General features: G+C 53.3%; 7 protein-coding genes across 7 annotated transcripts; 4 read left to right on the top strand and 3 right to left on the bottom strand.

Annotated features, from left to right (window-relative positions):
- Positions 1–100: 100 nt before the first annotated feature.
- J4E86_011626 (uncharacterized protein) lies at positions 101–1157 on the top strand (the record flags this gene model as incomplete). The annotated part of the gene is made up of 2 exons (XM_051452117.1): positions 101–146; positions 196–1157. The coding sequence occupies 2 exons, from the start codon at positions 101–103 to the stop codon at positions 1155–1157; spliced, it is 1008 nt and encodes a 335-aa protein (XP_051296730.1).
- Positions 1158–1589: 432 nt separating this feature from the next.
- On the top strand, positions 1590–1966 carry J4E86_011625 (uncharacterized protein; the record flags this gene model as incomplete). The annotated part of the gene is made up of 2 exons (XM_051452116.1): positions 1590–1915; positions 1948–1966. The coding sequence occupies 2 exons, from the start codon at positions 1590–1592 to the stop codon at positions 1964–1966; spliced, it is 345 nt and encodes a 114-aa protein (XP_051296729.1).
- Positions 1967–2367: 401 nt separating this feature from the next.
- On the bottom strand, positions 2368–4487 carry J4E86_011624 (uncharacterized protein; the record flags this gene model as incomplete). The annotated part of the gene is made up of 4 exons (XM_051452115.1): positions 2368–3611; positions 3659–3846; positions 3895–4114; positions 4163–4487. 4 exons carry the CDS (start codon positions 4485–4487, stop codon positions 2368–2370), a joined length of 1977 nt encoding a protein of 658 aa, XP_051296728.1.
- Positions 4488–6327: 1840 nt separating this feature from the next.
- Positions 6328–7817, bottom strand: J4E86_011623 (uncharacterized protein; the record flags this gene model as incomplete). Its single annotated transcript, XM_051452114.1, has 2 exons — positions 6328–6364; positions 6391–7817. The coding sequence occupies 2 exons, from the start codon at positions 7815–7817 to the stop codon at positions 6328–6330; spliced, it is 1464 nt and encodes a 487-aa protein (XP_051296727.1).
- A 1697-nt stretch (positions 7818–9514) lies between these two features.
- On the bottom strand, positions 9515–10012 carry J4E86_011622 (uncharacterized protein; the record flags this gene model as incomplete). Its single annotated transcript, XM_051452113.1, has 2 exons — positions 9515–9822; positions 9868–10012. The coding sequence occupies 2 exons, from the start codon at positions 10010–10012 to the stop codon at positions 9515–9517; spliced, it is 453 nt and encodes a 150-aa protein (XP_051296726.1).
- Positions 10013–11609: 1597 nt separating this feature from the next.
- On the top strand, positions 11610–12453 carry J4E86_011621 (uncharacterized protein; the record flags this gene model as incomplete). The annotated part of the gene is made up of 2 exons (XM_051452112.1): positions 11610–11931; positions 11996–12453. 2 exons carry the CDS (start codon positions 11610–11612, stop codon positions 12451–12453), a joined length of 780 nt encoding a protein of 259 aa, XP_051296725.1.
- Positions 12454–12862: 409 nt separating this feature from the next.
- Positions 12863–14342, top strand: J4E86_011620 (uncharacterized protein; the record flags this gene model as incomplete). The annotated part of the gene is made up of 2 exons (XM_051452111.1): positions 12863–12983; positions 13039–14342. The coding sequence occupies 2 exons, from the start codon at positions 12863–12865 to the stop codon at positions 14340–14342; spliced, it is 1425 nt and encodes a 474-aa protein (XP_051296724.1).
- Between the last annotated feature and the right edge of the window lie 66 nt (positions 14343–14408).

Raw genomic sequence — 14408 nt, 5'->3', positions numbered from 1 at the left:
AGCGGACTGGCGCAATGACGCGCCGGCATCGGCAAAACCAGTCGCCGGCCATGGATCCGCAAAAGATTCGAGGGTGGTGGCAGCGAGAGTGTAGCCAGCAATGCCGCCGCGAATACCAGCCCTGTCGTGCCTGCGGGCGCCGACGTGTACGTATAGGCTGTCATCGATCCCCCGCTTGTACTGACATCTTCCCAGCTTTCTCGACCACCAATCAACTCACCCTCCCAATCCGAACTTTCGCCTCCACATCGCACCTATACGCCGAGTCAGCCGAACGCCAGAAGAAGCGCCTCGCGAACGATCCCTATATCGTCGCTCAGCGGAATAGGAAGAAGGCTGCCAATCTCACGCGCCGCGCTGAGCTCGAACAAGGCCGTGTAGCGAGCCTCGGAGACCCAGTCCGCGGTGTTGCAACACCATTCGTAGAATCATTCGATACTGGAAAGCCAATCACGTACGAAGAGGGCAAAAAGATACCCAAAGATCGGAAACACCTCAACTATGCCTTCGAGCCAGAGACTGTTAGGCAACAATTGGACAGGAGCAAAGACTTGGCTGTTCCGCTGGGTATAATCCCGGAGGAGACCGTGGCCCCCACAACGAAATGGTCCAACTCCATATTCGGCAAGACACAGGCAATTCAATTGTCGGCCGAAGAGATCGAGGAGCAAAGCAAGAAGGATCATGCTCGAGCTGCTGAGGCCATCGCCCGCATCACCGCTCTCGAAAACGGATCGAGCAAAGACCGCATGCGCGTGAACATCACACGCTGTGTAGAGACATTCGGGCGCCACAACACCGATAGGATATTCCCACCCAAGGCGCCATCATTGAGCCGGTCAGGTGCCGAAGAAGTCCGCACCGTACGCCCAGAAACAAATGTTGCGGCGACTGCAAAGCGCGTCGGGCCTGATACTGGGTCGTCCGAAGTCCAGATCGCCATCTTGACAGCAAAGATCAAGACCCTGGCCGACTTCTTACAAGCCCGAGGAAAGGGCGACAAGCACAACAAGCGGAACCTGCAATTGCTGGTGCACAGGAGGCAGAAGTTGCTACAGTACCTAAGACGGAAAGAGAGAGGTGGTCCGAGGTGGCAGCATTGTATCGAGACTCTTGGGCTGACCGAAGGTACCTGGAGAGGCGAGATATCGTTGTGAGAGAAACCGAATAGATTCTGTTCTTCACCCTTCCCTCTAACACCTTCCACTTTTGCATCGATGAATTGTAGTAGATACATGCATCCACTTGTCATGAGTAATCACGCACATGTATCATATGAGTTGAAAGCACCCTTGTAAGTATACTGCTAAACGAGGTGGATCAATCCATGCCCATGCTTTCCGTATCGCCTTCCCACCTTCCCATCTCAGCAAAGTCTAATCTCGCATTACCTCCCCCAGCTCTTGCGACTATGAAGGGCGCAATCACGTGAAGGGCGTAAAGTTAGGCGTCCGCCAACTCTATACCACGTTCTCGCCATGAGGCAGCAACATTACCAAAGAATACATCCCCGCAAGCATCACGCTCTCAAAAACCACGTTCTCCCCTGTGATCCCAAGAAACTTGCAACGCCCCAAACAACTACGATAATGTCAACCCCACCCCCAAACCCAACACCCCCACCAAACCCCTGGTCCAGCCAACGCCTGCACTACCGCGCAATCCGCCCCATCGACATAAATGTCTTCCACGCCTTCAGCGCCGACCACACCGGCTACGCAAACAGCAACTTCGACAACATCAAGCTGCCCGGCCCCTCCGACACTGAAAAATTCATGAAAGGCGTCCAAAACGACTGCCTTTTGGGCGCCATCATCTGGCTACCCCACGCCCCAGAAACGACTGCTCTAAGTGACGAAGACCGTGAAAAGGCGTTCGCGACAAGGAGGAAGCAGGGGGAGATCGTGGATGAAGAGTACGGCACAGCCGTCGGCGAAATCCATTTAGATTTGTTGCCGCCCCATAAACAACATCATCGCAATACGGAGATTGGGCTTGATATCCTACCGTTATATCAGGGAAAGGGGTATGGGTCTGAGGCTATTAGGTGGGCGCTTGATTATGCATTTAGGCGGGCGGGGTTGCATAGGGTTAAGGTTAGGGGGTTTAGCTGGAATGAGGGTGCGCTGAGGTTGTATGAGAGGTTGGGATTTGTGGTTGAGGGGAGGGAGAGGGAGAGTGTGTGGTTTGAGGGGGGTTGGTGGGATGTTGTTACGTTGGGGATGCTGGAGGGGGAGTGGCGGAAACTCGTGAGTTAGTTGAAAGAATTCAGATATTATTCTGCTGCAATGACACGTGTTTTGCGCAGATAGTAATGACGGAATTGAGCAACAGGAAACTACGTTTCTCACGTGCTCTGCTCGCGAATCAAGGCATACCGTACTGCAACCCCCCTCTACTAACATCCCTGATCACCATCGTCGCATTATTCGCCCGTTTCTCCGCCGCATCATAAAGCGCCTGAATATCTTCCTTCCACATAGTCTCATTCATCCTTATAACCTTCCTGTCATAAGTCATCATCCCATTAACCTCCCCCTCCACATCCGTAGTCTGCGTCCAGACCCCACCCGAGCAAGCAAAAAGATCAATCTGCTCGCGCAATTGGTTGAGCAAATCGTGGCAGCGATAGTTCCACCAGTTCGTTCCGTTGGTAAGTTCGTATGCGGTCTGCTTCTCTAGGTCCTTAAACCAGGCGTGCGCGTAGTTGTCTTCGGGGAGCTGGGTGCCGATGCCGCCGAATTCGCCTTGCAGACCGATGCGCGAACTGTCGTAGGCGGAGTCGTAGTTGTTGCCTTGGCGGGACCAGAATGGCGTTCCGCATTGGGGTGTGGAGTAGTGGTGGTTGTCGTCGAAGTCGCCGGCTGTATGGTCCGTCCAGCCACTGACGGAATTGACTAGGCGAGTGGGGTCGATCTTTCTTACCACTTCTGTCAATGGGAACTCGGGCCATGGAGGCGAGGTATCCTGGCCCCATTCCTCGTTGTAGATCGTCCAAGCAAAAATGCTAGGGTATGACTTGAGCTGCTCTACCATCAAAGCCAACTGACGATCAAACTCATCTTGCGCATCTTGGCCTGCTAATCGCTTACTACCACAGCCGTCCGGTAGGTCTGGACGCAGAGAAGGCATGTCTTGAATTACCAACATCCCCATCTCATCGCAAGCTCTGTAGAACAAGGCCGGTTCCACTTTGATATGCTTGCGCACCATATTGTAGCCGACATTCTTGAGAACCTTGAGATCATACACCATGGCTTCGACACTTGGGGGTGTGTAGATACCGTCTGGCCAGTACCCCTGATCGAGCGTACCGAAGGGGAAAACGAACTTTCCGTTCAGAAGTGGGCGCTGTATGCCGTTGATGGTGCCACGGGAGACAGTTCTGAATCCGGTGTAGCTCTGAATGGTATCGCTGGCCATTTTGATGGTTACATTGTAGAGGGTGGGGCTGTCTGGAGTCCACAGTTCTGGTGATGGGACGTTGAAGGTAAATGCGGACCCACTAGTACCTTTGGCTGTCGCCTTAGCGTCAGTTGAGCCCAGTTCATGAACCGTGATCTCATATGGGATGTTTGTCAAGTTGGTACTGCTGTGAACAGTCACAGTCACTTGGATATGTTAGCGATGACCATCAAGGAGCACGGTCCATATTTACCAGTCCCATCCATATCCGCTGTTAGGTCCAGTTTCGAAACATGTTCTTTCGGTGTTGATTCAAGCCATACTGTCTGCCAGATACCACTGCATGGTGTGTACCAAATCATCCCTTCTCGGTTCAACGTTTGCTTTCCGATCGGTATCTGAACCATATCCACATCTGTCGGATCGAAGGTATATACCAGCCTGTTATTACATTAGCCTGGTCTCTAATCCTCAGTTTACGATACATACAGCTCATTCGTTCCATTTGCGCTCAGGTATGGCGTCACGTCTACACTGAACTCAAAGTATCCACCTCTGTGAAAACCAGCATTCTTGCCATTCACAAAGATAGTGGCCTCGTAGTCAACAGCGCCAAAGTTCAAGATGACGTTGTTGCCGCTAGGCCATGATGACGGTACTGCGAAGGATGTCTGGTACCAACTCCACATGCGACCCTTTCCTGTCACACCTTGGCTGCATCAGTGACCTGTCTAGCCGAAAGTCTGGGTCGACTTACCTGAGAGAGCACTCTCAAGGCAGAAGGGAACTAGGACCGGGTTTTCCAGTGTCTGCCCGAACGGCGGTGATGCGTCCGAACCATTCGTAGTATTCCTGTATCCCCAGACGCCATTGAGATTCTTCCAGTCTGTTCGCTGGAGGCGTGGTCGTGGATACTCTGGCCAGGGATTGGTCCCCACTGTGTCCGTCCATTCCGTCTTGAGTGGAGTATATCCAACCTTGTAGTCTGTCCGATTACTTTGACGCGGATGAATTGTATTGACAGTAGCAGCAACAGCTGACCACGTCAACAACCCTGTTACAAGCCCAAAGCTGAGCTGCATGATGAAGATATCGGTTGGCAGGTGCGCATCCAAGATGCGGTAAGGAGCCGTTGAGATGCGGAGGACGACGGCGGCTTTTAAGCCTTGGGTGGGTTCATGACAACATGGTTCAATGGTACCTGTGACGGCTTTGCAGCTGCATATTAGTATTCTTAGTTCTGGGAATAGCGGCGGGATGATCCTGGTGGCTGCACACCGTCGACGATCATGCTACTACTGAGGTAGCTCGGCGCATGTTTGGACAGGCCAGAGTAGTCGCGTGGCCGGGCCGGCTGATCTGATGCATGGCGTTCAGTATGCGTTTGCAGAGCATTCGGTTACTGCATAAGCCTGGCGCCTTGGAAACGACGAGGCTGACGGTGAACGTCGAAGAGGTGGTTGTACGTCAACGCCGTGGATGCATGCCTGACGCTTACCTACCTGCAGAGTGTCAGATGCATTGACGTAGTAGAACGAGTCTGATCAGCTGCGATCAGCGTCTTGGCTACAGGGCCGGTAGATTCCCCGCACCATACGGATCAAATGGGGCCGGATTCTAGGTTCGGACCAGCGAACAATGACCCGAAGGTGGCATGTAGACATTGCAGACAACAACACGTTATGAGATTTGACGGCAAGAACGTTGGGATGAATTTTGAGGCAGTTAGGAAGAGACACCGTCAATACTAGGCCTGCGCAATGGACATGAAATTGTTGGCGATAGTCTGACAGAGTCGTGCACATGTAGGATGCGGGGATACCCCGCCTCAGCAAATGCGGTTGATGAGATAAGCGTCAGGTCGCGACGATCTCGCATGCGACTCAGAAGTACACTCAGGAACAAAAAGTCTGTAGATGTTCGTTAAGAGTTATTAGGTATATTCGTGCTACGTTGTAGGGAACTTGAACAGTAAACTCGCTGAGCTGTCAGGATCGTACAGGGCACGCGTATGTCTGCGTAGGTGTGGGGCACTTCACATGTGCTGTTGCTCACCACATGCCTGTAACATCGGCATTCTCTAGCCGTATGCATGCCCGCCATTCGCATGATAGCAGCGCTCAGGTCGTTCACCACCTTCCTATTTCTCTTGCGATGTCACCCCGTGCCGTAAGGCTGGTACCGCCACGTGCCACCCAAGACTGCATTGCATACAACCCCGCAATCTATAGCAACCTCGCGGATGTCTGAGTATGCTCAGATGATGAAGATGCGAGAAGAGGTTGAACGCGATGCCTGCTCGAGTCTAACATTATGGGTCTCGATCCTGCAGAATCTCATGGCATCAGCATGAATGGCTTGCTCCAAGACTTCCCCTTCGTGGCTGATGACGTCGGTCTCGAAGGGCTTGAAGAGCTTGGGAACATTGGCGACATTGGGGACCGTGGTGATGTTGGTGAAGTGGGAGAGCTTGGTGGTATTGGGGCTTCCCTCGGTGATTCATATGCTCTGCCAATTTGGGCTTGTATGGCTATGGGTTCTAGCGTCTTTATCGAAGCGCTATCATCTTCTTCGATACCGAACAAGGTCGTTCGGTCGGAATACGAGTTCAGTATCGAGCTTACACGCGTCGTGCTTGAGCGTATGGTATCCGCGTCAGAGGTGCTCGAACTCGTTGAAGTCATTGTTGACATTGTCATTAGCGACGCCCTATCCGAGCCGGAATACGACGATGCCGCTACTCCAATATCATGTTTGTGAGCGCCGCAATGGATGTCGGGTATGGAGGTATTTTCAAAGAGAATATCGAAGATCTTGTCGCGAACATCGCGCGCCGCAGGACGAAGCATAGGTGCTTTGCTCAACATACTTCGGATGACCTGTAATATGGGAGGGATCGCCCGGAACGCGTCGTCGTCATGCTCAAATGAAGCCTTTTCGAGTGAGTTCATCCAAGTCTCTACTTTGTCAAGATTGACATGATACGATGAATCTGTTCGAGAGTTCTTGCCGCCAGTATTGGTCCTTTGCTTCGATGTTCGGTGCTTGACGAAGTCGTGAGGTTTCTTCTTCAGCATGAATGTGATGATCTCCAGGAAAACACAACCAAGCGAGAACACATCTGCCTTCTCAGTCTCGTGTACTCGCGACCGTTTCTTCGGTGTAGGCTTCGCCTTTGACTTCTTGAATCCAAAGTTGAAACCAGAGAAGTCTGTTGTAGGTGCTTTGGTAAGCTTCTGCCGTTGTGAGTTATTACTGCCAGATGACCCCGACGAACTCTTGCTAATCATCGAAGCATGTCGACCGTTTGGGATAGTGGGTGAAGGCGCAGGGTCATTGGGGTCGAAAGGTCCTGTGCTCATGTGTGTTTCTGGCGCACTGTATACGTAGGCGTCCATTGCGTCGGGCTTCTTGTCTTTTTGAAACGTCTCAAGGCTACCGATGTCGCTAAATGCTATCGCATTCTGCTCGTCAATGAGGATGTTTGACGGTCGAATGGCGGAGTGGCAGAATCCATTTTGATGCAGCGTTGCAATGGCGTCTGCCAGACAGTGCAGCCAATTAAGTACCAGCCATCTCCGGTCAGGCTTCAACAGCTTCTGGTACTGAGTCGGGTTGCGGTGATCAATGAAAGTGCGAAGAGTATGCTGCCCTACAAAGTTGGTGACGATGTAACCAACGCCTTTGGAGGTATACGAGGCCCAGATCGGCGCAAGATGCTCATGCTCGACCATCCTTGCGCTTTCGACATCCATCTTGAAGTCCTCTTCGAACGCATCCGGTGTTTCTGGGTCGCCCAGCGGAAATCGCCTGCGGACGTAAATCTCCTTTGGCTTCTTCGGTAGGTGCATACGCTGCCAAGCCTGTAAGCTCACTGCTACTGGCAGAGACATTACGTTCTCGACCGGTATTTCCTCGTTGGGCGCATAATCGATATGTATGCCTTCCCGCAATTCTCTTAGGAGGAATGTGAATTGTGTGTGGTAGAAGCGAGCATCGGCGTGGTTATCGCGGCGATTGGAAAGTGAAAGCTGCTCGATATCGTCCATTTCCAGAGGTAAATCATCGTCGTCCCACGATCTGTCAACGACAGCGAAGATCCTATCCGCTTCACCAATCTCGACCAATATCAGAAAAAGTCGTCTTGCTTTCTCCAGAATCCATTCGATGTAGGTGTCGTCGCTCAGATCGCCGAAGCCGACAGGTTGTGTGAGACGTTCTCTCTCTTTCGGTTGTAGCCTTGAAGTGACGAAGTCATGGTTGACCTTTTCGTTGATTCGCTCCTCGGTCCACCATATTTGCTGGAGAGCGTGCTGCGGGGTGACGAGGCTGTGCCCAGCGTATCCATAGATCAGGGCGTTCAAGGCGACCGTTTGGTCGTTGACGACGTTTGTCAATGTCCTCGCACTCATTGTGTTGATTGATGGGTTGTGGTGGAGCTCTTATGTCTGCGAGCCCCGCGTGTTAGTACGAGACACGAGTCGTGCGCTGAGTGGTGAGCTGGTGATCATCTCCAGGAAGAAGAAAATCGGATGACGGAGAGAGTGGCTGTCAGGCTTCAGTAAGTATGGAGTAAGACTATGCTGTTGTCAGGCGTCAGCGGGGCCAGAAACATCGGCTGTTGATTGTGGTACACAATTTGATCCGCCTCTCGGAACGCCTCTGGTTGTGGCAAGCGGCATGGCGACGAATACATGGCGTCGGGTCGCCGCTTAGAGACCAATCACCAGAAGAAGGGCAATAGAAGGCGCATGCTTGAGCGTCGTTGGCATAGGGCGAGGTAGGGCCTTTTGCCTGGAAAGGTCTGCGTGGCCCCGAAAGCGGCCGCCATGTGCAACGTGACCAGGGTGTTTCCAGGCGGAGGGTTGATAAGACATGGTGCAGCAAGCGAATTACAGACGCAGGGAGACGAATGCTAAACTAGCATACCAATAAGTTTTGCGGAGGGCCGTTCCTGGAGCGGGGCGCATCGCGTTTAGCAGTGGGCGGTGGCAGCTATTGTGCACGCCAACCCTCCCCAAGGGCGGCTAAAGGTGTGAATGCAGTCTGTCCCCAGGCTCTAGTTTTCCGTATAGCTTGGTGTTGCCTCTTTAGTCGTATCTTGCGATGTTTCTGGTCATTTCGCGAGATCGAAGATTGGGCAGGCTCCCCTTGGAGGCTGTCGCAATCACAGGAAAGCTGTTGGTGCTGACAGCGGCGGATCAGCACCTAGATGCGGCTCAATTTTGCATCACCCGATGCTCATGGCGCGATACCGCCCGCAGTCGCTATCATACAGTAGCACCATGCAGGCGACTGGCAGCGATTGGAGATAGGATACACCCGGTCGGGATGTCAGAACCGAGGCTACACAAGATGCCAACTCGACATAAGATGAGATGACGCCCTGGATAGATGAAGGCAGATTGCGGCGTGGCCATGGAATAATTGTACAGACGGCGACATCTCGGCTTGGTGGCATGAATGATTACTGTACTGGTGGAATGGCGTCTGATGGTGTGCGAGAAACGGCGCAATGACTCGCGACCGGACGCCTGAGGCGAGCTGTAGTTTGGGGAGCCCGGGCGCAGCGGAAGCACAACAGAATGTGGCGTTGCACAGACAGCTGTCGGTCGCCATGCTTAGATCCTTCAGACGCACTCGCATGGAGTCCAATGTCGGTGACTCTTTCTAGAAGCGGCGATTCGATCGCTGGGCAGAGGAAGGAGCTCTCTGAAGGCGGCAATCTGCGACTGCCTCTTCGCGACCAGCCCTGGAAAGCACGGCCAACCCCACGTCTCCCATTTTGACGGTTCGCCCACAATTTTTGCGACCACTGCCGATTCACACGTGCGCTGTCAGTTTGCACGTCGACTTGAGCAATGATCTTCCGACGTACAGCTGCTAGTCGTGAGACACCGAAGAGTGCCCGTCGGACGGGTTCAATCATCACCAGAAAGAGCAGTGAAGAAAAATCATCTCAAATTATTCTGGCGCACTCGTCATCAAGATCTTTCACAAATCGGTATAATGGATGCATCCACCCGGTCTAGATACCGACACACTGCAGTCTGCTCCGATCCATCTGAGGTGCTCTACTCTTCAATATCTCTAAGCCATCCTCCATTGCTCAAGCAGGATTGATGGAAAAGAATATGTTTCCCTCGCTCGGAGCCTTGGTGAGTTGGTTGCCTCCTGGATGAATCCCATTCGGCCATACAATGCTACCCCCATTATCTCCAGTAACATCTAATCGGCTACCCGCGAATGGCGCCCCGAAGACAGTGCTGAGATCGTACCACACCGTTCCGCCATCCAGGTTGTATGCCCACACCTGCTGAGGAGCACCGGAGTTTAGACCGTCCGCCTCTTTCGTCATCTTGATCGCAATGCCTCCGGATTTGTCGTCGTGGTGCATCTCCTCCCAGTAAATACCGCCTGTGGCTGTCAGTTGAAAGAAATTACAGCTCGCATGTGTCTGACCAGCTTTGATGTCATGGCGAGGACCGACTGTGCCGCCGAGAGACCAAACATAGATGGGATCTGGTGAGTTGTTCAATACGACAGCGATGCCGCCAGCCCTGACTGAGGCTATCAGGGCCAGGAGGCTGGGGATGATGAGGCGCATGATGTACGCTGTGTCCAAAGCGAGGGTGGTGAACGAGCGAATCCGATAAACGATGAGACCAAGCACGAGATGCCTCCACAGCAGTGTGACAGTACAACTCGTAGCTTTCGCTTCCCCGTTTTATACTGCCCTCAGCCATCGTCGAGGTCCCTCCAACAGCACAACGACTAACCCGCAAGTCCTCATACGAGCGTCAATCACGCGTCGACTCCATCCTGAACAGCCCACGAAGCCGTGTACGGGACGACATATTCCAATGCCAGTATGTATAGACCAATCCAGAGGTCCTCTTTCTTCCGATCGAGGTTACACGGCAGATGAACAAGCATGTATGTTGTGACACTGTACTGCCTTCGGATGATTTCAATACTCCGATATAGTGCTCGGTTGGCGGCGCATGACGATGCGTTGGTTGGCAATACATTTAATATGGCTGTTGAGATTTATCGGACGAGAATGGCTTCGGCTCGCTTGCCGATAACAGCAGACCATGTTTGCCGATGCATCCTTGCAGCAGCGCTGCTACACGAGGCTTCTGAGTTGAAAGGTCATCATGTACAATGCCGTTGCTGCTTTGCATGCGATACATTAGCCGAGGATTGTTGTAGTCCTGGCGTTCTGCTGGCCACAGACACTGCCCGAATTATCAGGCAGCAGCTTTGCAGCTTCAATACATCGTGCAGCTGGACTGTTGCAAAGTCCTTCAAGGGAAGTCCTGCTTAAAGTCTCGTGGGGTCGACCCTCACCAACACTTCAATGTTAGAATAAAGATAAGCTCAATGCTCAGACTTGGGGTCCGGTCAGGCTGGAGTAGGCGCAGTTGTAGTAAGGTCAACCCTTTGGGTACGAGGCAATCGATATGCTTGCGAGGTAGATCTTTTGTGCGGAATGATAACAGATGTATTGAATAGAAGGAGGCGATAAGCATAGCAGCAGCATCTTGCCTGGTTCAATGAAGATTCGAGTATGTTTCAGTCGAGACTGGCAGGTGCGACCTGCACCAGCCGTTCCTGCTTAGCGTCTTGGCATTGTGATCCGTCCCGTCATCGACATTCCACGCTCGACGCATTTTCAGTAGCTATGATGACGTTCATTCATTCACCCTCCCCAGTATTGGGGTATTGTCTGTTGACCATCTACTAGACGGCCTACCTTCTCCCAAAAATGACGCGTGAGGACAGCATTGATCTTTTTGCAGTTGCGGGCCGATGGGACTGCCATAACTTCGTCGATGGAACTCAAGGCACCAGCGTTTCAAGGCTGTTGATTCGCGACTCAATGCCACGGCTTCGCATGTGCCTGTTGAAAGCGCGATGCTACGTACGCAAAAGCTGCATACGAACTCCACTCCGCTACTTTGCGTTAGAATCAGCACAGCCCGACGCCCGACTCTGAGATGCACCACTCACAGCGAGGTACTTCGCGACAGGCGAGCGACCCCATGCTGAAGCTGCTTCGTGACGGCGTTTTGTCAGCCCCGAGTAGCTTCAATGCCGGATTGTGTACGCGGTTTTCTCCTCACCTTTGCACATAAGTTACTGAAGACGCCTTTTCATCTCGATACTCAATCGCATCCAAAAAGAGGTCAGACTACAACATGGCTCCCACAAAGGACGACTGCGACTGCCCAAGTCCAATCCTGTGGGAATTCCCGGCGCCAGGCAACCAGGATCTGATGCCTAGCAAGCACCCTCAGAGCTCTAGCTTCGAGATCGAGCAATACCTTGAGGCTTCCGCTCACGTCCCACCTACTTCCGGCTTTGGTACCGTCCCTGTGTACATCAACGACGTTATCGAGCCTACCTGGCCCTGGGACTTCAATGTTCCCGCTGCCAGTCACCGAAACCTGTACTGCAAGCCTTGCCAGCAGGAGAATAAAGACGATACAAACTCGAAAGAGTTTGACTGGGAGTCTTGCTGTAAGTCTGTTCCATAGCATAGCTCGAATTGCCCAACGAGATATTCGTGTGCATGACAAGACAGATCTGACCGTCACGCTAGACGAGAAACCGGGGCATGGTGGGATATGGTCTACAAGCTTCGACGTGATGGGATCAGGCATGGCTAAAGTTCCAATCAAATTCGAGTTCACGCCTGAGGCGGATACCATGGTCTGCGCCTTGGGTTTTCCTGGCATGCTGGAAGGAGGCCTCTCGCAGGCCTTCCCCGTCATCAATAAGCAGCCGCCATCAGACAGAGGACGGCAGCTATTCACAGAGGATGACCCTGAAGGTGTGCCGTGGAAGGGTGATGAGGCAGCGCCATTGCGAATGCACTACATTGTTGGCATCGTGTTAGTGGTTGCGCTTTGCATGGCGTTCTCCGCTCGGCTTTTCCACCAGAAGCGGAAGCAGAGGAAGGCGTCGCAGACTCTGATGGCTCAAGCTGAGAGCGGTGGTCTCATGGAGGGTAGCAAGACAAGGTATACCGATGATATGTAGGCTGTTAGATGCTCAACTGAGCGGGGTCGTCATGCGTCCAACACGCTGGGGGCATAGCTGTAGCCATAGTAGCGATAAACGATATATGAGGATTCAACTCTTCTCCCTATGGCATAGCTCTCTTGACATACAGGCATTGCTCGGCGTGGGTGGAGATGTCGAGAGAGGCTAAAATTAGTGGTGCAGGTGTGGGGTGGGCTAGCTGCGGGAGACGGCAAGCGGAGCGTCACAATCCAGACCGGCCGGCGTCGCGACTTCCAGTTAACGTGAACAACGCAGCTGAACTCCGCAAACAACTGTCATTCCATTCTGGCCCACTTTGTTGGTAGCGTAGCGTCCGCAATATTATCCTTCTGTTCTCTTTTTTCCCCTCGCATTTAGGCAAAAGTCTCAGAGGTGGACGCGTAGAATGGCGTCCCCTATGCTTGAGAGTCGCATCGAACCGCACAAGAAGGCGCACTTCAGTCTGCACATCAGCGACCGCATAACAGGCAGCGACGACGCGCCAGGGGAGTTTAGCAGCGTCAAATGTGAGTCTTGCCTGCAATGTTCCTGTCCTTGTCCGCTTTCTAATCCAGAGGGTAGACAACCACAAGCCCCCACAAACATCCGACTCGCGCTCTACCACGCTTACTTCGCCCTCGTCGACCGGCCTATACAACCTCCGCATCGACGACACGAACAGCTCGGGCGACAAGGACATCTTCACATTCACAGGGCAGAAGTCACAACCCAAGAAGTCATACGTCCTCGTATTCGATCCCGCCAGCCAGCAGGCCACGCTCGAGCCGCTGTCCAGCAGCTACACCTTCAACCTCGCGACCAAGAACGGCAAGGACGTCTCGTCACAACACGCCAAGATATATCCCAAGAAACTCAAGGGTGACGCAGAGAGCAAAGATGGCGAAGAGGATCTCTTCGGCGAGGCGGCGGCTGACGACGAGGGAGGGGACCCTGATGCAGACAACCCCTACGACTTCCGACACTTCTTGAGCAAGGAGAAGGAGAAACGGGGCGACGAGTCCGAATACAAATACGCGTCTTCGCCAGACTACCGCACAGGCACAGGCAGCGCCGTCAATACACCTCAGTTCGGGGCCCGCGCCTCTGCGACTGCTGCTCCAGCGCGGAAGGCTGCCGCTATACCAGCGCCCAAGAAGCGCAAGACAGCGGCCACGAACCCCATGGTAAAGCCCAAGAAGACGCAAGCCACACCAGCCGTCCGCCTCCAGCGCACCGCAACCGACACAACACCAAAGCCCAAAGCCAAGCCCGCAGCACCGCCAGCGTCGAGAATCAAATCCTCCGAGGTCATACACTCGTCTGACGAATCCGACGGCGAAGCAGCTTCCTCGCCAGCACATCCATCGCCTCCTCACCAACAACATCAGCAACACCACGAGTCCGACGACGACGACGACGACGCAGAGGGCGAGTCAGACGATGACGGTGGCCTCGAGATCGAAGTGCCCGACGCACGCCCACCACGACACAACAAGGGCGCAATGGCATCTCTCGGCTCAAATCTCAATGCAGGTTACCTCCGCTCCCCCTCCAACGGCCCGATATCGCTCGCGAGCGCCGCTAACAGCGATGGCGAAGGCTCGCCGAACCCCCGCCGCAATCGCAACGCTCAAGACGAGATCGACTTTGGTGATCTGGGCGGCGACGATGCAGAAGGCGAGGATGATGATGAGGACGATTACAATAGAGACATCGAACCTATGGATATTGGTCCACCTGCGCGACAGGAGACGGGGAGCCATGATCGCAAGTCTAGCATGGCTGGTGAAGCGGCAGCAGCCGACGACGATGAGGACGATCTTGAGGAGCTTATGAGAAGAGGTTTGATGGGTGGGGACAGCAGTGAAGAGAGTGAGGAGGAGTGAACAGATTATCATTATGGTTCTGCCATCTATCTGCATGATAGCCCATCTTCCTGTTCCATCGCATGC

This window comes from Alternaria arbusti, assembly GCF_024043155.1.
Source record: "Alternaria arbusti strain BMP 1465 chromosome Unknown scaffold_38, whole genome shotgun sequence".
Classification (NCBI taxonomy): Eukaryota; Fungi; Ascomycota; class Dothideomycetes; order Pleosporales; family Pleosporaceae; genus Alternaria; species Alternaria arbusti.
This window is presented reverse-complemented; position numbering and strand designations above follow the sequence as displayed.